The following is a 24109-nucleotide window of genomic DNA, read 5'->3' on the forward strand; positions in this document are numbered from 1 at the left end:
TTTTCTTTGTGTTTTATGACATTTTGTTATGGAGTGGTTTTTGTTTGTTTGGGTTTTGTTTGGTTGTTTTTGTTTTTTTTTTTTTTTTTGCATGTAAGTATGTAGTATGTTGTTTATTGGAAAATTAAAGTTCTGTAGGAATGTTGCTTTCAGTTTTATTACTTCTAAGTTGTTGATTTTGCTCTGCTTTCTTTACAATTCTATATATATATGCTGTTAATTTTTCAAGATACAAGTTTTTTTGAGAAAATGTAAGGTTAAATAAGAAGCAAAACTTCCTTTAATGTTTCTCTTGGTGCTGTACAGAGGCTTAAAAACATTTTAGAGGTTTCTTTTTTGCAGGAAAATGTAATGACATGCATGCAAGTTACTTGCTGTATTTTGTGAATATTTGCCATGTTGTTTCTTGGTTGTGATAGTGAAGCATTAATGTAGCAATTACCTTGATAATGAGTGGTCAGATGTTAAAAGCTTTCTGACAACTTAACATATGACTTTGGCATTAACTAGCTGCTTGTTCATTTTCAAGAAGCTTACCACCAATTAGGTTTGCCTAGTTGCATGAAGCAGAGCCTCAGACTATGTAAATTTGGAGCCTGTCACTTCTTGTGATTGCTGGATTCAGGACATGCTATTGAGAATGCCATATTTTCGGAGGCTTTTTGTATTCTGTTCACAGTGTTTGCTGAGCAGGAGCTGTAGCTAAAAATAACTAAAATGAATCTCTCTGTCTCTCTTTCTCGCTGCAGAATGACGTAGCTTTGCCTAGGATTTATCAGCTAAGCAGAAAATGAGCTTGACATCCTGGTTTTTGGTGAGCAGTGGAGGCACCCGCCACAGGCTGCCACGAGAAATGATTTTTGTTGGAAGAGATGACTGTGAGCTGATGTTACAGGTAATTGCATCAGCCTTCCTTGTGCAACTGCTCGAATTGTGAATTTAATGCACTGGTTTTATATTCCTTTTGAAAATTAAATTCCCCAGATGTTGGGGGAGCAATCACATTAATCTTTTGTGTTCACAGAAAAAAGTTAGTTTAAATACGTTGCTATCAATCACACACTTGCTGTCAAAGTATAGAGGATCACATTTTCTTCATATAAATCACGTACCGAATGCAAGAATAGAAGATGAAATAAATTTTGCAATACGATCAGTAAAGTAGGCTGTGTGCTTCCTAAAATGTGATAATGCTAAGTGCACTGGATGCTTTTGAAAAGGGCTTTCTTTTTTCTGCAACTTGTAATCTAATTTAGTCACATGATTTCACTCTATCCCCAAGTCCTGGTCTTGTTGTACAAAGGCAAATGAAATTAGTAGAGTACTTCTCTGTCTCTAAGGAAGTTGAATGACTCAGTCTCAGTAATGGTTTCAGTGGAACTGTAAAAATGCAAGTCTTAGTTGAAATAGTTTGATACTTTAGTAGCTTCCTCAACGTTGAGGATCACTATGGGGAGCTCATTAGAGATGTGTAACTGTATTATTACGTAGACATATTGCATTCACTTTGCCCACTCAAAGCTGTAGTCCTCCAAGCTGCTTCTTTATGGTATATGCATTTTTTAATGGTTAACAGTAACATTTTGGGAGTTTCTCCTTGAATTATTGTCTTTGCTGTAGAGCTCTTCATTAGTTCTGAAGTTTAATCTTTTTTTTCCTCAACTGTTCCTACCATTCAATAAAATATTTTCGTTTGGAAATCTTGTTCCAAAGAGTTGTGAGTGCAGCCATTAATGGGCAAAATAGAATCTCACTTGCAAATGAAGTGCCTAGAAATCTATCTTTATGTGTATTACTCAGAATGTAATATCTCTAGTAAACTGCGTTTGGTTCTCAACCTCAGAAGACATCCAAAGACTTTATGGGTGATATACTTCGTCCTGTTAGAAAGTAATTGCAAGTACTCTTAATTTCTCTTTAAAGATGGTCAGAATGATGTCTTGGTGATTTATGTGAGAAGTATTAAAAAAAACCCCAAACAATGCAACAAACACACACAAAACTCAAAAAACCCCCCAACCCCATTGATTCCTGCCCGAAAGATTATAAGCAAAAAATGAAAATGCTTTTATTTTACCATTAGTTTGTTGTAATGAGTGGATGTCTCTGGATAAGGGAGCCTTTTCTTCTTTCAGTCTCCCCTATGCCATTTCATCTTGTTAGAGTGAAGCTGAATAGTCAAGCACTTATTACATTGTGTTACAAAAGTTCAGTCATTATCACCTTCAAAAGTAACTGCCTCTTTGATTAATATTGTGGATAGATTCTAGTCATTTACAAATGTTATTTGTTGTGTATTTACCTTACAGTTAGTAAAAAGAATTAAGGGGGCTGGTGATTTTTCAGGAATACTCTCTTTAGCCTGCTGTTAGGTCTACATGCCAGCATGGCTGTAACACAGCATACTGTTTCAGGGGGAGGAGCCCACCAAAGAGAATCTAATAATGTGTTCTTGTTCTGTGTGTATGCCTCTTTGTGTAGGACCTTCCTTTCCACTCGACAATTTGGTTGTTCCCATACTGCAAAGCATGTGGACAATGCATGATAAAGAAAGCAGATTTTAATGCTTTTATTCATAATCTCCTGACACAAAACATGTTATAAAAGCCTTATTAAAAAACATTACAGCTATGTTGCATGCTTGATAAAATTAGACCTCAGATCTGTCTCTAACAATGCTTTTCTAAGAAGTTTTGTTTGTGTCTGGGAATACAGATTTGTTTTAAATGTGGTATTTTGTAAATATACTCAAACATAGCCTTTGTATTTAGCTAGCTGCTCCAGTGCACCACCCTGCTTGTGGATAAATATCACATTTTCCCCTTCTTTCACCATTATGTTTAGAAAACTATTTGAATCTTGATGGGAAAATCATCCCCAAGGTAAAATAATCTACACCATTCATATCCAAATTATTCCCAAATTATTTGCTGTACTCTGAGTATTTTCTCAATAGTCTGGATTGAAGAGTCTTTGTCTATTATTAATGCCAATTTATTTTAACTGAGGATGGTGTTTTCTTCCTTACAGTCATACAGCTGTTAGCACAATTACTCTGTGATTTTTATTATTTCTGCAGTCAGATATAAAATGTTTTTACTGGATCGGGCTGGTTTCCAGTGAATATTCTTTTTAGAGGCTGTTATGGAACAATGTTTCAGATTTGTAACCAAAACACACCGGTGTGACCAGCACACCAGTATTTTAGTTACTGCTGAGCAGTGTGTACAGTTTCAAGGCATTCTCTCTCATTCTGCTCTTTCTACACACACGTAACTATGGGGGTGCAGAAGAAGTTGAGAGGGAATGCCATCAGGACAGCTGAACCAAACTGACCAATGACATAGTCCATGCCATGCTCAGCAATAAAAACTGAGGGAGGTAGCTTTGAGGAAGGTAACCACTGCTCAAAGTCTGGCTGGGCGTTCTCCTGCTTGTGGGAGGTGATGAGTAATTGCCTTTGCATCACTTGATTTCTCTTATTTTTTTCTTTCTTCTTCCTCTTTCCTTCACTGCTTAACTTATATTTAACTTGTCCCATGAGTTTTCTTGCTTTTGCTCTTCCTGTTCTATCCCCCATCTCACTGGGGCAAGGGGGAGTGTGTGAACAGCTGTGTGCTGATCAGCTGCTAGTGAGGGAACCACAGTCTTACAAAAACAAATTTAGTCCTCAAATTTGAACGGAAGGCTGTAATAACAAATCAGAAATAAAAATGGCATCTGTAAAGATTGTCTGCAATGAATAAAAAATGTGTCCAATTATATGCCAGTAATCTGAGACTGAGGAGAACCTTAATGTTGTGCAGAACTTCAGGTTTCTCTAATAGCCACAGACTTGAGTACTCATGCTTACCATTTTAGAAGATGTGACAAAATACCATGAAACGCTAAAAATCTCTCTGTGTCCTTTTTATTTTAGCTTATTTTTGAAGGCTGAAGCACGCATATAGATAATAAAATAATTGCTTGCTAAGAAAATATATATTTGAATAATTGAAAGAAGTTCAGAAAATGTTCTTAGGTAAAGCGAAGGTAATTCTTGTGCTTGCTTTGCTGTATCACTTGAGTGTGGAAAAGCGTTATCTCTACTTGACGCTGTAGATTCATCAGAACATCCACATCAGTGAATTTGATTTTATTGAGAAAGCTTGTTTTTGCCTGAGGTTGCTAAGTTAGTATAAAATGAACCATACTGGTATCTCTATTTATCATTAAGAACACTTAACTAATGTACTATACTAGTGCAGCTTTTATTGGCATGGACCTAGTCATTCATTTGTCCATCTCTTCCTTAATTCTGTCTCCCCCCACCTACTCCCCTTATATCCAGCCTCCCCCTTTTTTGCCCCTCAAGACTTCAGAGCAAACTGGCTCAAATGAAAAGTCTAAAAATAAAATGGTATAACCAGGAGAGGACTGATTTCACTTCTTTAAGGAGAAAGTGAAGTAGTCAAAAGATGGCAGGGAAAGGAAGTATAAGAAAGTAAACTGAAAAGAAGGAAGGAAAATATAGTAGCAAGTCTTGAGGAGGAAGGAGATGATAAATGTGGGATTCTGAAAAGAGAAAGCATTTTCCTTAGGAGTCATGATTGCATGTTCTGATGTCTTGAATAGGCTAATGTACTGTGATAACCTGGGACTCTTATAATAAACAGACTGCAGGTGCTGGTTCAGAAACACCCACTGAAGTCTCAGTTGGATATTTGCTATTGATAGTGCTATATAGTCCTGAACAATGCATTTAAGTAGCAAGGATAGGAGATGCAAACTGAAACTGAAAAGAATGCTGTGAGAAGAAATTTGCTGCTATGCAGTCATGTCAGGAGACTGCACTACCAGAATTACCAGCAAACAGACTTGAGATGAAGTGTGGACATCTGGGGAAGAGGAGCTCTGGGCTCCATCCAGTCGAGAGGTCTTCTAGATGTCAAGGTGCTGACCACATGCGTGCATGAAGAAAGCGTACATCCAGCCCCACCTCTTCCTTGCTTGCAGGCAGCACCTCAGGCTGCAAATACTTGGCCATGGATAGTTTTAAAAGAGGGACTTGGCTGTTAGGGAGGTGACATTCTTGGAAGAAATAGTAACAGGGGTTGTTCCTGATATATGGGTTGACATTTGGATGTGAAATAAATAAAATATATAGGTAAGTGCTGAAGTCTTAAGGAACAACTGATAATGAGGGTCAGAACTCGTGGGGAATAGTTGGAATATTCCCCATGAATTACTGTTCGTGGGGATTACTATTCCCATGGGAATAGTAACTCAGAAACTGCTCAGACATTTGGTGAAGAGGCTATACCTAATTTGTTTACAAAATTGAGATCAAGGAGAAACAATTTAAATGCTTGCATACTCTGCTAAGAATCCCAGATGCATGACAGGAAATTATGTGTTTCAGGGAAAATAGCAATGCCACAGAATTATATTCATATTTTGAAAGACGCATGTAGTTAAGGACTGAGAGAGAAATAAAGATGGAGTTGCTGATGTTAGATTAAACATCGGTGAAGCTAACATTTTCAAGTGAACTGGAAAAAAACCATATTTGGTTAAGGTATGGCTGGATCTGACTTATAATCACATTTTGGTAAGCATCAAGGAAATAATTCTTCTGAATTAATTGTAGGATTCTTTGTTGGTACCCAGGGGCAGAGTTTGGTGTAGTTAGAGATTTTTTATTTTTTTTTTATATGTGGGATTTAGTAATGCAATTTGAATAAATGTGCTATGTAGAAATAAAATGATCATGCTACTTTAAGAAATAGGCATTAATGCAGTCTTGATCTGTTTTTTAAATACCCTATTTTATATAATTTTTTAAAATGCATTTTAGTCACGAAGTGTGGACAAGCAACATGCTGTACTTAACTATGATGCCTCTACAGATGAACACTTGGTGAAGGATTTGGGCAGCTTGAATGGGGTAAGTTAACATCAGAAGTGGATAGCTCCTTGTAGTCTTTTGTATGTTTCTTTGTTTTGGGTTGGTTTGTTGTTTTTTTGGGGGGTTTTTTGAGTGAAGAGAGTATGACTTAAGTGTGCTTTAATGTCTTTATAATGCAAGATTGGAAATGGGGGAACATTCAGAAAGAAAACATAGTTTTTGCAGGAGCTTTCCACTGCACGATATTTAAAGGGCTGCGGTAAATTCCATTAATAAGAGAGCCTTGACAGTAAAAAAAAAAAAAAAAAAAACCAAAAGAATCAACAGGAATATGCTACTCTTCTGTATTTCAGATATGCAAGGGGGGAAGAATTATGATTATATTTTAAAAGAGAAAAAAACCTATTTCTGGTTCATATACTGGGCTGCATCAAAAAGACTGTGACCAGCAGGTCGGAGGAGGTGATTCTTCCCCTCGACGCTGCTGTCTGGTGTCCTCTCTATAAGAAGGACATGGAGTTTTTGGAGCAAGTCCAGAGGAGGGCGTTGAGGAAAGAGGGACTGGAACGCCTCTTGTATGAATAGAAGCTGAGAAAGTTGGGGCTGTTCAGCCTGGAGAAGAGAAGGCTGTGTGGAGACCTCATAGCAGCCTTCCAGTATCTGAAGGGGGCCTATGAGGATGCTGGAGGGGGACTATTCATCAGGGACTGTAGCAATAAGGCAAGGGGTTAACGGGTTTAAACTTAAACAGGGGAAGTTTAGGCTGGATATAAGGAAGAAGTTCTTTACTGTGAGGGTTGTGAGGCACTGGAATGGGTTGCCCAGGGAAGCTGTGAATGCTCTATCCCTGGCAGTGTTCAAGACCAGGCTGCACAGAGCCTTGGGCAACATGGTCTAGTGTGAAGCGTGCCTGCCCATGGCAGGGGGTTGGAACTAGACTATCTTAAGCTCCTTTCCAACCCAAACCATTCTATGATTCTATGGTTAAGAAATTAATTTTTTATTTCATATGCTTACTCATATTTCATATTTCATTTCTTATTGAAATAAATTTCATTTATTTCAAATCAAATAAATGGATTTATTTCATATGCTATTACTTTTTTCTCCCTTTTTTTTTCTATACAGCCAAGAATGTTAAAGTACTTCATATGTGAAAAAAATTGAACAGCCATAGCCATGTTATATGTAAATCTGTTTAATTCTGTGTTTGCATTTAGGTTTTCAGTATCCTTTTTATCAAATGTGTGAGTAACGCTTAAGTGTCAAGTTACTGCAAACTAATATAGGAAAAATTCAAAATTGTGAGCAAAATAAGGTTTCATATGACATTTTACATTTTAAGGCTTTTCTATGAATTGCATATACGATATTCTAGGTAAGCTTCACCTTTTATAAATGTTTTTAGTATTATAATAGATTATTAAAAACTGAGTAACTTTGTCATATTTTTATAGCCCTTTAAATACTTACGAGATTTTTTTTTAACACACAGTAGTTGTGGTTGTTATTTTAACTTTAAATGTTTACCTGTGTGAATGCATGCAAAATAATGAGTTCATCTGTGATCGTTTATTTGAATTAGTATTTGGAAAGGTACTGGTAGTGAATAGCTTTGTCAGATGTTTAAAAAAAATAGAAGATTAAGGAGAAATCTCAAATTATTGCCTGTTAGCATTGATTTAGGTTTTGGTGTTTGATCTTGAAGTGCATTTCAAAGGAAAAACTCTGTTAGTCTGCTTCTTACTGGCTTTTCTGTATTTAACTAACTCAGCGTTCCAAAGCCTCAATCTCAATTTCATATGAAACCAGTGTAACCTGAAGGGTTATATCCTTTGAACAGTTGTAGACATATAAGAACTTTGCTCCTTGAATATTTAATATAACTCTATTTTGAAAGTCAGTGCATTGTTTTGAGGCAGTGATCAAAAATTAATTCAGTGCATAGTAGGTTTTTGCTGAGCCATTTGGTTTTATTCCCTATTTCTGTTACTCCTGTAACACAGTAGGTATGCCTTCAGATTTTCATTGCCTTGTCAAAGATCTTGAATTTAATAAAAATACATTAAAAGTCCTTCATCCAACTCTTCCTTTGCCTCTGATAAAGAGCTTTCAGATGTTTGCTTCACTTGATCCGATTAATTCTCGAGTTTGAGGTGTCAGTTGCTCCATAGCTGTTTACCCAGAGACATCAAAGGAACTCTTTCTTCCCACAGCTTTCAGTCAGGGAATATTAAGTCTTAGGAGTTCAGTCCTTGCTTTTATCTTCACAGTGCTTCCCTTACTATCTCTTTTCAACTGTGCTTTTCTTACATACCTCTACCTACCTGGTTTTCAGTTTGAAAGAGGAAACGAATAATTTTGTAACACTACTTAATTATATTGCAGAACAGTATGTACAATACTAGGCAACAATTCTTTTAGTCTAGCCACTGTTTCCACCGAGAACACCACCTCCCTAGCAGCCAAGTTCCTCTTTCAGTGCTTCATCGTCTTCTACCCGTTCTTTATGTGCTTGCTTCATTATGTATCATAGAATGATTTGGGTTGGAAGAACCTTAAAGATCATCTGATTCCAACCTCCCTGCCATGATCAGGGATACCTTCCACTAGATCAGGTCACTCAAAGCCCCATCCAGCCTGGCCTTTCTGTGGAGAACAGATACATACTTTTAATATACAGGACTGCTCCATTCCTTGTGTAATGCACTTTAACCACTTAAGATAACTCAAAGTTTAAGGGGAGATGGCTACTACCAGTACATAGGACTTTTGTTTTGAGTCCTAAATAATTTCATGAGATTTACTGTAACTGCACCTGATGCCCTAATGCCTGAATATTCATATCTGTATGTTTGATTCACACTTGGTTCAGTGAAAATGTTACAGCAGTCTTCATCGTGGACTTGGATTTGAAAATAAAGCAGGAAGTTTTATTGCCAGGTTACACTATAGAAAGATTCTTCAAAGACCTGTAAGTCTGGAAGTGTCTTAAATATTATGTAGTTACATTTACTGTCTTTTTTGTACTTTTACACTTAGTTCTAGTTTGTGTAATCAAGAGCTTAACATTCTATTCTGCCAGATAGAACATGTGTTCACCTTTTTCTATTTCTCTATCACTGAGTGAATTCAGAAGACATACAATACAGAGTTTTCTGTAAAGGTAACAAATTAAATTTACAAAACAAGTCAGTTTCACAGAAATGCAGCCTAATTTGGGGAGTTCTAAGAGCAGTGGTATGACTCAGGATGAGCAGAAGGGTCAGTTTTAGAGCTGTCATTAGAAGATGACAGGTTCTGGGAGAAGTCTCCACTGGAGGTTTAAGCATCCCATCCACGAGCAAAAGGGCAAGTTGTGAGAGGAACGCTTTCAGCTCCTGACATCTACTGCTACCATAGCATGTTGTTATCATCCTTGGCTTCTGGTATCTGAAGTCAACTTCAGGCAACTTCAAGTCTTGGTGATGTTAGTAACCTGGGCAGTTTGCTTGATGCTGACAGCCTACCTTCCTAAGACTGTAGATCAGTTTTAAAAGATGCAGATTTGTTACAATGAAGGAATATGCTTCACACACACGACACACATTTTTTTCCTTACAAGGGCTTGTGTCTGGTTTTGGATTTTTTTGTAGGTGAGTTTCTAGAATTTTCTTTAAAGCTTGAATAATCATAACTGCAAGCCCTATTTATGTTCATCTGATTTTTTTCCCCCCACAGAGGTGCAACTGCTTTCCAACTCTTCCAAACTACATCTCTGAAATATATTTTGACTTGAATGTGTATTAGTCTTTCTCCTTCCTGACTCTTTAGTTAGTCATTCTGTATCTCTCCAATGTTCTCTTGACATTTATACCAGCATGGTTTTTGCAAATTCCTTGTTACTTTTTGCTGTTAGGTTTAATCACAATCTTGAAAAAGGAGCGATTGGTAGTCTGCCTGTAACAGCCAACCGATATGACTGGTAAAACTGGGCAAACTTTCAGATACATAAATCTTTCTCCAAATCACTGAAAGCTTGTCTGATTTCTCCAGCTATATTTCCAATGGTAATTTCAAGGAGGAAATAATTACATATTGTGCAGTAATTTTCAAGAGGTATTGGCAAACTGACGGAATTTGCTCCGCTTTGCTGATAGCTGGTATAATGATGTTATTTCTGCTTACAGATGTTGTTATACCTACTCTTTCGAGAGTCACGATATACTGATTTCTTTATCACTACTATTTGGAGTTACTTGGATGCACTAACTTGGTCTGTTTTTCCTTTAAGTCCTTTGACAATGTTTAGAAATTATAAACTACCTCAGAACTCTCGTATCCATTCTTAAACGCTGTACAAATGTGATGACAAATCAATTCGGACAGTTAATAGGGATTAAAAAAGCAAACTGCAAGAAAAATAATGAGTAGAGTTGCTTATTTGAGAGAACATTAATCAGCAATTCAGTAAATACTGCTAACAGAATTAAACTTCTGAGAAACTTTCCACGGCCAGTGTGATGTCAGCAGCCTGGTTAGTGACTGGTGCTTAACCCTTCTGCAACCTTTTGTGAAGCAGGTGGCAATTTGAGCTTATCATATAATTCCCCAGTGAATCACCAGTAGAAAATTGGTGGTGCTGGAAACTGTCTTATAAAATTGTTTAAGTGATTTGTCATTTTTATTATTTTGGCATTTAATAGTATCTTTTTCTGTCTTCATTTATTTCTGTAGACATTTGTGAATGATGTAAGGATTCCGGAACAGACATACATCACTCTGAAGTTAGAAGATAAATTGAGATTTGGATATGATATCCTTGTCATAAAAATGCACAGCATCAGGACACACTTGTCTTGTTAAAAGTGTGCTGGTGTCAAATCAAGGGTCTTTTTACTATTTGAAGTAACTTTGAAATATATATTTCTCTTGTTATTACAAAAATGCCTGTGTTAGAGAAAACAGTAGGGTCTAGAATCTGTACCTTCATCAGAACTATTGATAAAGTACACTTCATTGTTTCTCACCGCATGAAACCTCAAACTCCAATTCCAATTTAGAACCTGTTAATGTAATATTTGTGTTGCTAAGAAACATTATTTGAGGCAAATACATAAATATATGTATCATGTATCATATACAATGAGATTGTATACAGGTGGAGAAGGTTATGAGTAATTACTCAGCAAACTACCAAATGGAAAAAAGAAAACCCAAAACTTGTATTATTACATCAATTAAGGTAGCTACTCTATTTACAAATAGTAAATAATTGTCCATTTGCTCTGATGAGTATGTTTGTACATGCGGATCATAACAGTGAAATACTTGTAGAAGAAGCATCACCATTCCAATGATAGAATATGCTCAGCACTGTTCCTTTTCTGTAAAATCGTCTTGCGAATTGAGGAATCTTTCCAGTATTTTCCTTAGCATTTCCTACATACAAATCTGTTTACTGTCGTCAGGGGAGAGATGAGAGTCCCTGAAGAAGCACTTAAGGTAACAATGTGCCGATCAAAAATGATGATCTGTCATTATGTAGTGATTGGTAACATAAGGGTTTTTTCTACTCTTTGAGGATTTTTTTTTTATTGTTTTATTTTATTTCTTTGATGTCATGTAGCATGAAAAATTCACAAGCCAACTCCAGTTGTCCCAAAAATCTTCAGAGGTGGAAGGATCGAAGCAAACCAGCTCCAAAAGCTCAGAGTCCAAGGTAACAGACTCCACAGCTGAAGTGCACCATAAAACTGCAGAAGCACAGAAATCTGAAGAGAAATCATTGGGTAAGGCTCTTTTTTGCTGCAGAAGCACAAAAACTTGGAAAGGATGTTCATTTGCTTTGGTAGAATGCTTGTGAAATTCTGCAGATAGTAAAAACTCCACATATGTGAAATTTTAAATATACTTTAAGAGTAATTAATAACTTCTATAATTTAATTTTTGGCTTTTTTTTACTGTAGCAACCACACATTAAGAAAACTTGTAATGGGACATATCATCAGCATTTATCAGATTTTTACATTCCTCTTTCCCAAAATCACAAAATCACTCACCTCCCCCTGCGCTCCCTCGCTTTTTATAACAGGTGAAGGTTTTGTTTGTTTGTTTTATAGGTATTAGCATTCATTGTTAGATAGGTCAGGTTAGAACCCAATTGTTTCATTGTGCTTTAAAAATTTGTAGAAACTGAAGCTTTCATCTTGTTACTACATCATCTTTCATATTTACGTAATGTGTCATGGTGGCTCTACTGCAGGTGTCTTAGGCTTGCTAAAGTTTATTGTTTGTCTGTAGTATAAATTACTTTGTTACCTATTACTACATGAGATAACCACAAGAATGAGAAAGGAGTTGAGTATTGTTGCTTCCTTAATGTGGAGCTGACTAGGACTGACTTCTTAGGTCAAGGCTGTATAGTTTTGTTTAGGTTTTGGCTGTTCTTCTGAAGACACAGTTCAAAGAGTTCTCTTCCCCACATAAGGGATTCATATATAATTAATTAAACTATTTGTTTTGTTGGCTGATCTGGCATCCTTGTAAGGTACGTAAGGCCTATCAATTGCTTCAAGGTTACTATTCAATATGGCTTTTGAGGTCCTCTTAAATTTTCATAAAGTAGAAGAATGGAGTTTTTTATCCTCATTTTCCATTTCACTTTTTATTCTTCACAAAATAGTAGTCAAAGTTAATGGTAGAGATGTGTATTTGAGTGTGACTCTTGGAAGCTTTTGGGGGATTCATTCACTGTTGCTGTATATATGCATAGCTGTTTACTTAGCTTGCTAATTCAGTGCACAAGCATCAGCCATCAAATTTTTAAAAACAATTCATTATTAACTAAAGTGTAATGTTTTTAAATAAAGTACTTAGTATCTTCAAATCATATTGAAATTTCTGACATGGCTATGAAATTAGATATCAACTTTGGAGTGGCAGTGAATAAAACATTGACTAAAAATGTTTAAATTCATGATAGGCAAAGTAACAGACAAGCTACTAAACTGGATTTGAACAGATCACATTATTTTATATGAAGAATGTTTAAAGTATTTTCAGATCATATGTATGTACTAGAATAGCTAAATCTCAGTAGGGTAAAGTATTCTCCCAGAGATAAAGACAAAGCTAATCTAGTCAATTTATCATCAACATAGAAATCTTAATTACATCAGTGTTTTGGTTTGGGTTTTTTTTTTCTTATTTGATTTTTATAATGTCTTATTTGATATTTATAATTGTGTATACAACCTATATAAGAAATAGTATTTTTATTTGTACTGTAATTTAACTGCTACTTAAAAAAATAAAATGGTTGTTCTGTGTAATGTTTTACACAAGGTAACTTTTAGCACTCTGTAGTAGCTGTCAGTGGTTTGGAACCTTGGCAACATCACAAAATTTGATCAGTTTTTCATGCAGTGAGTTCAGATTTCATTGAAAGGTCAATGTGGGTAAAAATGAGAATCTTCTTACAGAAGTAGTGGACAGCTTTTAGGTGTGTACTGCTAGAGTTGATAACTTCAAACTGAAATCAGAAAATAATGTTTACAGATATATCAGAGTAACAAAAGAGGTGTCAGCTGCCTTTGCATAAATGTTTGTGCCAAACGTTTTGATCAGGTCATTAGTAAGCTTTTATATTTAGAACCCAGATCAGTTAGCCAGCCTCCAAGTTTGTTTTGTATTTAGGCAAATGCATGAGGCCAGTTCACTGCAGCTTCCATGAAAAACGTTCCAAGCAAATTACTTTCTCTTCATGTTGTTTTAGCCTAAATATCATAACTAAACTGCAAAGTAATTTCCTCTGCTTTGGCCTGATTTTATAGATCTTTCTGCCATGCCTCGTGGGACACCTTTGTACGGACAGCCAGCCTGGTGGGGTGATGACGAAGCTGATGAAAAAAGTGGTTGTAAGCAGGATAGCAAACAGGAAGAAAAAACGCAGGAGTCAGGGGCTTCAGGTAAGTCTGTTTTCTTATTTTTGTGGGTATTTCTTCTCTTTATTAAAGTGAATATGTTCTTAACTAGGGAACTAAACAAATATTAATGTTTAGAATTTTCATAAACAATTTGCATAGATGAAAGACTGTTAAAATTAAGCTAAAGAAATTTATTCTGTGTGAAACTGTGTATTTCCAAAGATCAATTTCACATACAACGTACCATTTTTCTATATTGTATATACTATATAATACAATTTATTGTCAGTAATTGTAGAAAATAATGTTATCTGAACTAGTGTCTTATTTATCAATTTAATTAATATTTGTAATTTTATGTGCTTAAGCGTAGAGATTGCATAGGGTTATTTTATCGAAATAACTTCTGAAATTAAATGGTGCTATATTTATTTGACTTTTAGCTATAAAGGTGATCTGTGCTAACATCTTCTGTAGTTTAATAATGGTGCATTAGTGGGAATTGCATTTCATAATTCTTGCAGTAAAGATTTACATAGTCTAAAGTTAAACTGGTAATGTTTATTTTCCCATAATACAGATTATTTTTTTTAGTTTGCTTGGCTATATAAAATATGTATTGCCAAAACTTAAATCTCAATGTCTATAATTAAGCTTCTAAATCTATCATCAGGCATATAAATAAAGAGACTGCTATTCTAATACACAGAGCAACCTTAAAACTTACACAAGCTAGGACAAAATTCAATCATGTTTATTTAGCCGTTTAGATGTGCATTTAAGGCCGAATAGTTTTAAGTTTGCAGTTTTTTTAAGTACTGTAACAGGTGGGAGTTTCTCTCTTCCTGTAATAGTAGTTGCCTTGATTATCATGAATTCTGTTTGCAGGAATTTTAGTAAATGCTAAAAACTGTAAAATCAAACTAAATTGACACTTCAATGCAATGAAGTCAACGTCTTTGGAGTTAGCTTTTTGTCATAACCTTTAATGGTGTTTTTCATATGAGTTTGAAGTTGTAAGGACTCAGTAAGTACCTTAAGATTTGGGCTAGTAGAAAGAAAACAGGTGAAAACAAATTGATAGTTTTTGTGCAGTATAAAAGTTTTGTTGCATATAAAAGAACTGCATTATAGTGCGGTACAGTTATAGGACACTTTCATATTTGGTTGTTTCGGTTGGCTTTTTTGGTGAAAAACTTCTCTACCATACACAGCATGAGTAGAGTATGCTACTGTGTGCTTCTGTGAAGGCTTTTTAACTACAGGTTTAATGTCTCACATTAGTAATCTATAACTCTGTAGTTCAAATCTTGTCTAGAAATGTGTTGTTCAAACACTTCTAAGCATTTCTAAGGTATATAAATATTGTTTTTAATGGCCATAATAATGACAGACAATGAATGTTAGATGTTACTCCACTTTCATTTTTCTCAACAGAAATGGAAAGTGCATATGTCATCAGTTACAAAGAAAAAGAATTAAGATCTTACCTTTCAAGTCGCACCATTGGTAGACTTGCTAGCCACATGATTTTCCTAGCTTTTGAAATTACAGGAAACATTAACTGTTGGCTGTGAAACCTGTCACTCTGTGTCTTGCTGTATATGCCAGAACAGGGATAGTAATGTCTCTAATACCTGTTCCTATACTCACGTGTATTTATCTATGCTGTTCTAATTTTAAAAACATGCATGTTATTTGCCTTCATTGAAAAATATTCCAAAGTCTGTGATTTTGATGCCATACCATTAACAAAGTATGACACAAGATTTCAGCTTCTATTTAGTAGCATACTCATTCTTATGTTTTCATACTTACAAGTCGCTTTTTCAGAAGCAATATTGCAAATGGTTTGCATTCTCTTGTATTCATTTATCAAAAGATTTTTCAGCAAGTGGCCACTGCTCCTTTCTTTGTTCCCACGTCCAAAAAAAATAAGATTCCAGCTTCTTCTCTACCTAGTCAAGGAGATGAAATCTATTTCAGTAGTAGACAAAAAATGTTGTTCTTGACAGAATGTCGGTAATGGGAATATTTTTTACATGCTTTGCATCAGTGAAGCTGTCAAAATAAATGATGAATAGAGAAAATAGGCTAATATTTTCTACCCCGTTTAACTGATTTTGTTTGTTTTCCATATATATACACCATATAAATTAAAATAATATTTGGGCCTGGAGGCTTCTTGGCAAATAAAACATGGGGGTTTTTTTGTTTGTTTGTTTATTTTTGTCCTCATGTACAACATAGGTTAGAAATCCCTTTTGTTTATATTATTGTTGTCTAATCATAAATTTATTTTCTACAAATAGAATTAATCTGAGTATAGGAATAGCTTCTGTTTCCTCGAACTGGAAGACTAATAAATTTGCAAGAGTGGAAGCGCATACTAAGCAAAAGCTTATGTGAAATGTTATAAGAGGACACTGATGGGATGGGGGGAAACAAAACCTAACATTTCTGCAAAACAATTTAATTTAGGAGCATGTGGAACTAAAATCCCTTGTATAGACAAGTGGTTTATTTATCTTGATCACTTAATCTCTGAGTAGACACTAGTTGTATGTTTTACTAGTCTGGGTTTTGACTGTTGTAGATGTTTTTAGTAGTGTTGGCAGAGAGCCTGAGAAGACAGACCAGATAACAGCTGACATTTGCCTCTATGGACACATTTCCTCGGTCTTAGAACACTAACTATGTTTGTGTAGAAGTGTGGGGAAAAAAAATACCCTGAATGTTTTTGGGGATTTATAAAATTCATAAGGTTTTGGGGCTGTTTGGTCTACAGTTTAATTCCGTGAAAACATTGTTAATTTTCAACAAGTTAGTATGCATTTTCTTCATGCACTTAGGTTTTATAACACAGGTTAATATAATGATTGGAAGTCAATATAGCTTTAATGAAAGGAAATCAGAAACTTGAATTGAAAACAAGACTGTCATGTTTGGATTTTTTTTAATAAAAATGAAATTTAATAAAAAACACTAAAGATTGATGCAGTTATTTGTTCTTTCATGGGCTAAATTATATGAAGCATTTAAAACACTGTTTTGGAACATGTTTCCTAATATAAACTGCCTACAGTACAGGTGAACTCATGTATGTAAGTTCTTAAACTTTTTGCTTAGTAACTCAAGTTGATAAAGCCTGATATCATTTTAATGAATTAACCCTATGAAGAATCTGTTTCTTGCTTAAATGATTTGGGACAGGATTATTCACTGAATATAAAAGGAGGCATGAATTATAACAGATGGGGCAAGGTTTAATGAGGAGATTGAAATGCGAGATTTGTTTCTGCTAAGCCAACTACAGACAATTAGTCTTTACAGTCTCAAGTTAATGAGATTATTTCAATGTTACTGTCTTTCTATCGCAACAGAAACTCACTAATGGGAATTATTCGCAAACATCAGAAAAACCTGGAAAACTTGAAAAAGGAAAAAATCTTTTTGCTTTTTTCAGATGTGTTTTGCTGTAATTGAACGATCCATAAACCTAGTAGTACATGTTAAAATGAACAGTTGCATATACATCTGTGGTGTGCCTTTATGCTGCAGCTATTAAACTTGGTATTGGCAAGTTTACTGGGTTTGTGATTATTATTATTGCCATGTGTTACACTCACTTCTGAAAAGCAAAAACTGCATTTTCTGCTGATCTCAGTAGTAGTTTAGAATTTTATATTATAAATGCTTTTACCAGAGATCTAAGAAAAGATAGAAATCAGTTTTTAAGCAGGCTTTAAGAATCTAAATTATTTTTTCCATTTGGCATGAAGTATTAGTATCTTACAATTCCAGCCTTGTGTAACACCGTATCAGATTAAATGTTTCTTACATTTAAGAAACAGTGTCATTTTAAGGTAAAGCATGCTGACAGTTATTTTAAAAATACTAGTGTAATCAATATGTGTAGGAGATTATACACACGTTTAATCACCAGTATTAAGATTAAAGTGCCTAGAAATGTGTTGTAGAATTTTTCTGAATTTTTGCCTGGAATACATGCAAGTGCTGCATTACAGCTTACGGAACTTTTTAGAACCATTACAGCAATGTATTTAAGTAAGAGTAGTTTTGCAATTTTTTCTTTAACTTCTTTAAACCATGAAGTTAAATGATTTTTTTATGAGCGATGGGGGTTTCTGTGCAATAATATTTTATCTATTTATTTTGAGAGAGCAATTTTTATACTGTTTGATAAGACAGGTTATGACAACGTTGAAAGGCAGTACTAGGTGAATCATTACATGTAAATTTTGCAATCTTGTCTTAAAATAATGAACAACATGCTTCAGCCATAAAACAAAAAAAAAAACCCTAAATGGTAAGTGGGAAATAAAAAGTAGTGATATGGAGAAGAAGAGAAGGAAAAAAAGAAATTTTGTTAAGCACTCAAAAGCACTAGCTTCAGCTTCTTTTCATTAAACATATCATTGCAGAGTACCAAATATAAAGCTAAAATACAAAAAATATTTTGGGATATTGTATAAATATAATATTTTGGCTTCATCTTATACCTTCTGCAATTAGTATTTTACTCCAGGTTTATGGATTTTTTTTTCAAGAAGTGCTTTGTAATTTCCAAATAATTTTCTTTTATAAGTTTTATTCTCAAAATTACATTTCTAATGCAAGAAAAAAAATCTGAAAAATCTGAAGACTATACAAAATATTTTCTGAGGTTTCATTCTATCTTTGCAGATGATATTATATTCATACATATAGCCAATTTCTTGCATATCTGATATATTGTGTTGAATAGCACAAGAGCAACAGACATTTCTTGTCCAGGTTGGAAAGTACAGTTTTAAGATTCTATTTGTGTGTATAACTTAAGAAATAAAACTTTAAAAGCGATAGACAGTGTACTCAGTTCTGCTAATGTCACAAAGTAGATGTTGCTTTTCTGATGTTTGTCTCTGAAATTATATTTTAGCAAAGAATTTCCCTGAATCTCTGTTTGGTTAAGCCTATGGTTTCCCAAACATTACATAGTTTCCCTCCTAGCTTCTCCTAGACTAATTATTTCATTAAATCTCACTATACCTGTGTATCAGCTGCAGTTCTTTTTTTCCTTTCTTGCTTGCAGAAACTGCTGCACAGTTGTCTATTGCAGCTCTAGACCTTTGTAGAATGACATCTTCTTCTTTACAGATGTGCTGGTTGTTTTTCTGCCCCTTTCCTTTTTTCACTTTCGCCAGTTCAGAAATAATTCAGTCCCTGCTGAGATTGCAGTTTGCAACCTGTCTTTCCCTCTTTCTTCCCAAAATGCATTTTCAGTTCCACATAATTGCTTTTTCTTCCTGTACAGATATTATGCTTGTTCTGTTTAAAAATTAGAGAGTTGTGATGACCTCTATCTTTGGTATTTTCTTGAGGGTTTGGTCTTAAGGTTCTCTGTATTTAGCCTAATATATCATTTCCTTCATCTTGGCAGATGACTTTTTATAATATGATTTCTATGTTAAGGCTATTTTATAAATAACGTTTTTGAAAGCTATAAACACTTGAATTTGAAATTTGGGTGAAAAATTCAAGGGTGGTTCAGATTAGAATCTCTCTGAAATTTTTTGTTTCCTCATTACTTATTCTAATCAATTCTGATGTATTTAGGTCTTATAAAAATGCACGTACATGAGGCTGAAAATAGTATTTTTAAAATAATTACATTTAACTTATACTTCAGGTATATTTCATTAAATAATTTCTAAGGTTTTTTTGTAGTGTACTTCAGTTTCCTCTTTTGATTAAACTTATTCTGTCATAAATTAGCTTCAAACTATATTATAGCATCTGTTCCATCAAAAATATTAGAATCAGATGCTATGCATATCACTATAGTTGAAACAGTTGATTTCAAATGTTACATTTGGTGCAGGCAAATTTCACAGAAAAGGTTTTTTGTGAAGTTGTCCATCAATGCTGACAAGCCAGTGTTACAGATCCTCTCATCCTAACACTACCGTGTCTGATGCAGTCTGGCTGCAGTCTTAATTTTCAAATACTGGTGATGAAACAGCTAATATTTACTGAATAATATTGTTTATTGTGTGGCCAGTAGATTGCTCTTGCCTGGCCCAAAAGTAGAAATATTTCTCAAACATACTGTATCAGCCAGTTATCTTTTGAAGGAACATTGAATATTATTATCTTGCTTAATTACTGGTTACAGGAATTGCATGAAATTGTAGGCTTGAAGCTCTGAATTGCACTATAGGGGAAAAAAATAAGCTATGTATGAATTAGCTCCCTGATAGATTACTCTTTTGCTCAGTGACAGTGTTGCATACTGTAAGGATTCTGGCTCTAGATTTGATCCTACTAGAGCTTGATCCATTCCAGCTTGTTAACTGGATGAAACAAAGGGAGAGTGATGGTAGTTTACCTAAAATCTAGTAGCTGCAAACTGTGACTTTGTTTATCACTGTACATCTTCTACCTGAACATCGAGGCTTTTTAAATGACCTTTGCCTCAGTCGATTCATTCTATATTCTTAGTCTGGTTTTGAGAAGTGGATTAAAAAGGCATTCCATTTCTCGAGGAAGGAGCAGTGAGATGCTGCTGTAGTGCCTGAAAATTATTTAGCTGACAGTGCAGGGAAAAGCATTAGCTAGAGTATTCTTGGAATGCAACAGCACAATGTAAAAACTGTCTGAATTTTGATCATCTTCTGTATTTGCAACAGCTACTTTTAGATAAAATAAAATAACTGTTACCTGCATCAGAATTATATTATCCTGTTGGTATCCAAGCAGGGCAATAATAAAGAATGTGTATGATTTTCATTGTTACTCCATAACAGTGTTTCCAGGTATGATGTCATCGTTTAAATACTTGTATTTCTGTATCAAACTACCATCCTTTCTTATTTTTCAATTTTTAACCTTTTCCTAAATCTTCACAAGCATGTGTTTGTGAAGAACAGCATAGGTGCATTATGCCATCCTGTATCATTTACCCCTTAAACTCCTACCTTCATATATGTTTCTGTTGCAACTATGTTGCCTAATAGTTTTGTACACAAATGTTAACCATCACAGCTGATCTAGTGTGGCTATTTTTAATGCCATAATCTATTAATTGCATTCTTATTCCCTTACTTGTCAACCTAAAATGATTTCTTAAACATCCTAATGTGGTTTATTACAAATCATGTAGGAACTATTCAAAAATCTTTTGCTGGAATATAACTTGCTATTGCTGCTAACCTCATAGAATCGTAGAATATTTAGGGTTGGAAAGGACCTTAAGATCATCTAGTTCCGACCCCCCTGCCATGAGCAGGGACACCTCACACTAAACCATGCCACCCAAGGCCTCATTCAACCTGGCCTTGAACACCGCCAGGGATGAAGCATTCACAACCTCCCTGGGCAACGCATTCCAGTGCCTCACAACCCTCTCAGTAAAGAACTTCCTCCTTATATCCAATCTAAACTTCCCCTGTTTAAGTTTTAACCTGTTACCCCTTGTCCTGTCACTACAGTCCGTAATGAATAGTCCCTCCCAGCACCCTTACAAGCCCCCTTCAGGTACTGGAAGGCTGCTATGAGGTCTCCACACAGCCTTCTCTTCTCAGGCTGAACAGCCCCAACTTTCTCAGCCTGTCTTCATATGGGAGGTACTCCAGATCATCCTCATGGCCCTCCTCTGGACTTGTCCCAACAGTTCCATGTCCTTTTTATGTTGAGGACACCAGAACTGCACACAATACTCCAAGTGAGGTCTCACGAGAGCAGAGTAGAGGGGCAGGATCACCTCCTTGGACCTGCTGGTCACGCTGCTCTTGATGCAGCCCAGGATACAGTTGGCTTTCTGGGCTGCGAGCGCACACGGAAGCCGGCTCATGTTCATTTTCTCATTGACCAATAACCCCAAGTCCTTCTCCATGGAGCTGCTCTGAATCTCTTCTCTGCCCAACCTGTAGCTGTGCCTGGGATTGCTCCGACCCAGGTGTAGGACCTTGCACTTGGCATGGTTAAACTTCATAAGATTGGCATCAGCCCACCTCACAAGTGTGTCAAGGTCCCTCTGGATGGCATCCCTTCCCTCCAGCGTATCAACCGAACCACACAGCTTGGTGTCATCGGCAAACTTGCTGAGGGCGCACTCAATCCCCCTGTCCATGTCAGTGACAAAGATGTTGAACAAGACCAGTCCCAACACCGATCCCTGAGGGACACCACTCGTTACCGGTCTCCAGCTGGACACTGAGCTATTGACCACAACTTTTTGCATGCGTCCATCCAGCCAGTTCTTTATCCACCGAGTGGTCCACCTATCAAATTGATGTTTTTCCAATTTAGAGACAAGGATGTCGTGTGGGACAGTGTCGAACACTTTGTACAAGTCCAGGTAGATGACATCAACTGCTCTACCCGTTTCCATCAGCTCTGTAGCCCCATCATAGAAGGCCACCAAATTGGTCAGTCAGCATTTGCCCTTAGTGAAGCCATGCTGGCTGTCACCAAGCACCTTGTTGTTTTCCATGTGCCTTAGCATGCCTTCCAGGAGAATCTGCTCCAAGATTTTGCCAGGCACAGAGATGAGACTCACTGGTCCGTAGTTCAAGCCTCAAACTTCTGTTGCTTATAGCGCATCTCTAACCAGGTATTTTGGCTAGCTTGTCAGTTTATGAAATGCAGCCAGAAGGTTTGTGTTCTTAAAGGCACATTGGTAGCTTTGCTGCAACCACAAGAAGCTTTAAACTTACTTCAGGATTTAAAGTGGGACTTCAGTTACTGCCCCATGCTTTTTCCACATTCTTCTTCCTTTACTCAGTTACAGCATCATTTGATAACATTCTGCATGCTTTCAGCTATTGTTACTTTTTCTGTTCATCTACAGATTATGGAAACAAGTAAAAATAAAGCAGATGACATTAGGATCTATCTTGATTCTTTCATTTTTATCTTTTGTAGAAATGTAGAGTGCTTGAATTCCAAAACACTTTCCAAAGCATTTTTCCAGTGCTTATCAGTGATAAACTTTTCAAGCCAGAATTAATGTTTATCTTGTGTTGATGTGTGAATTGTCTTTCTAAAGAATTTTACCAAAGTTATGCTAGCTATCCACTGCAGGAGATGGAAGCCAGATTATTAGCGCTTGTTTGGGGTGCCCCTTGATTTGGTAGTTTCCAGGAGATTAGAAGTCCAGTAATGATCATCTCAACTATTTCTGTAATGTAACTTACCCATTTTCCAGGTGTTAATAACTCATCTGACCTTTACATCGTCTAAAAATACTTGGAATGTAAATTTCTTTTGACAAATTCTGGGTGAGCTTTTTGCCACTTTACACTCCTTACAGCCAGAGCTCATGCTCTCTTTTCAATAATTCTTTTTATATGTAATTCTGGACTTACTTTTTCTGGAACAGCGCTGCTCAGTCTTCTCCACAATCTTACTGTTTATTCCAGAAATTACTCAAGTGGCCTTTACAGGAGTTCAGAAACTTCATGAAGAACCTGAAGTTCCCAAGTATTATGAAATCTATTTTTTATTTTTCTTAATAGGATCCAGCACAGATGCCAAGCAAGCTGAGGAGCAACCTGCAGCTGCAAGTGAAGAACTTTATCCTTTCTGTAGGGAGCCAAGTTATTTTGAAATCCCTACAAAAGAATTCCAGCCACCTTCACAGGTAGCAGAGAGCACGATTCACGAAATTCCAACAAAAGACACCCAAAACTCCCATGCATCAGGTGCAGGGCACGCTTCCTTTACTATTGAATTTGATGACAACACTCCCGGAAAAGTAACAATCAAAGATCACGTGACGAAATTCACGTCAGAACAGCGTCACAAGTCAAAAAAGCCTTCCTCCAGTGGGCAGGACCTGCCTGGGCTTCAAACAGTAATGATGGCTGCAGAAAGCAAAGTAGCAGATTGGCTAGCACAGAACAATCCTCCTAGAATGATATGGGAACCAACAGATGAGGATTCCAAAAGTATTAAAAGTGACGTTCCAGTGTACTTGAAGAGACTGAAAGGTAAAGTGAATAATTCCAGCTATGCTTATTTCTGACAACAATGATTCCTCAACAGCATCCAGTGAGTGAGTGGATCCCTGAGCCCCTGAGGAGTTCAGTTGAAATCACAAATACTCCACATAAATGCAAGGATCTGTGCTGGGAAATTCTACTGAAGTATTAAATCTTGAAAAGAGGATAGGAAAGGAAATCCTAAATCATCCTAAAATAACTATACTAACTGGAGATATTCTAGTATAGCTAAAAACATCAGGTGTATTTAAAACATTGGTCTGGAAAGGGAGAAGGAAGAAACCCAAACCTTAGTTAAATTTTATATA

The 24109-nt window shown here is 35.9% G+C and overlaps 1 protein-coding gene across 1 annotated transcript in view; it reads left to right on the forward strand.

The window, feature by feature from the left end:
- Window positions 1-755: 755 nt before the first annotated feature.
- The window catches only part of CEP170 (centrosomal protein 170), a 76112-nt gene continuing 52758 nt past the window's right edge, over window positions 756-24109 (forward strand). Inside the window, exons 1-7 of the mRNA XM_080616498.1 lie at window positions 756-895; window positions 5837-5926; window positions 10604-10684; window positions 11315-11371; window positions 11496-11658; window positions 13702-13836; window positions 23316-23789. Coding sequence (XP_080472624.1) covers window positions 791-895; window positions 5837-5926; window positions 10604-10684; window positions 11315-11371; window positions 11496-11658; window positions 13702-13836; window positions 23316-23789 — 1105 coding nt within the window. The 5' untranslated portion in view covers window positions 756-790. The remainder of the gene's footprint in view (window positions 896-5836; window positions 5927-10603; window positions 10685-11314; window positions 11372-11495; window positions 11659-13701; window positions 13837-23315; window positions 23790-24109) is intronic.

The sequence above is a fragment of the Psittacula echo genome (genome assembly GCF_963264785.1).
Source record: "Psittacula echo genome assembly, chromosome: 4".
Lineage (NCBI taxonomy): Eukaryota > Metazoa > Chordata > Aves > Psittaciformes > Psittacidae > Psittacula > Psittacula echo.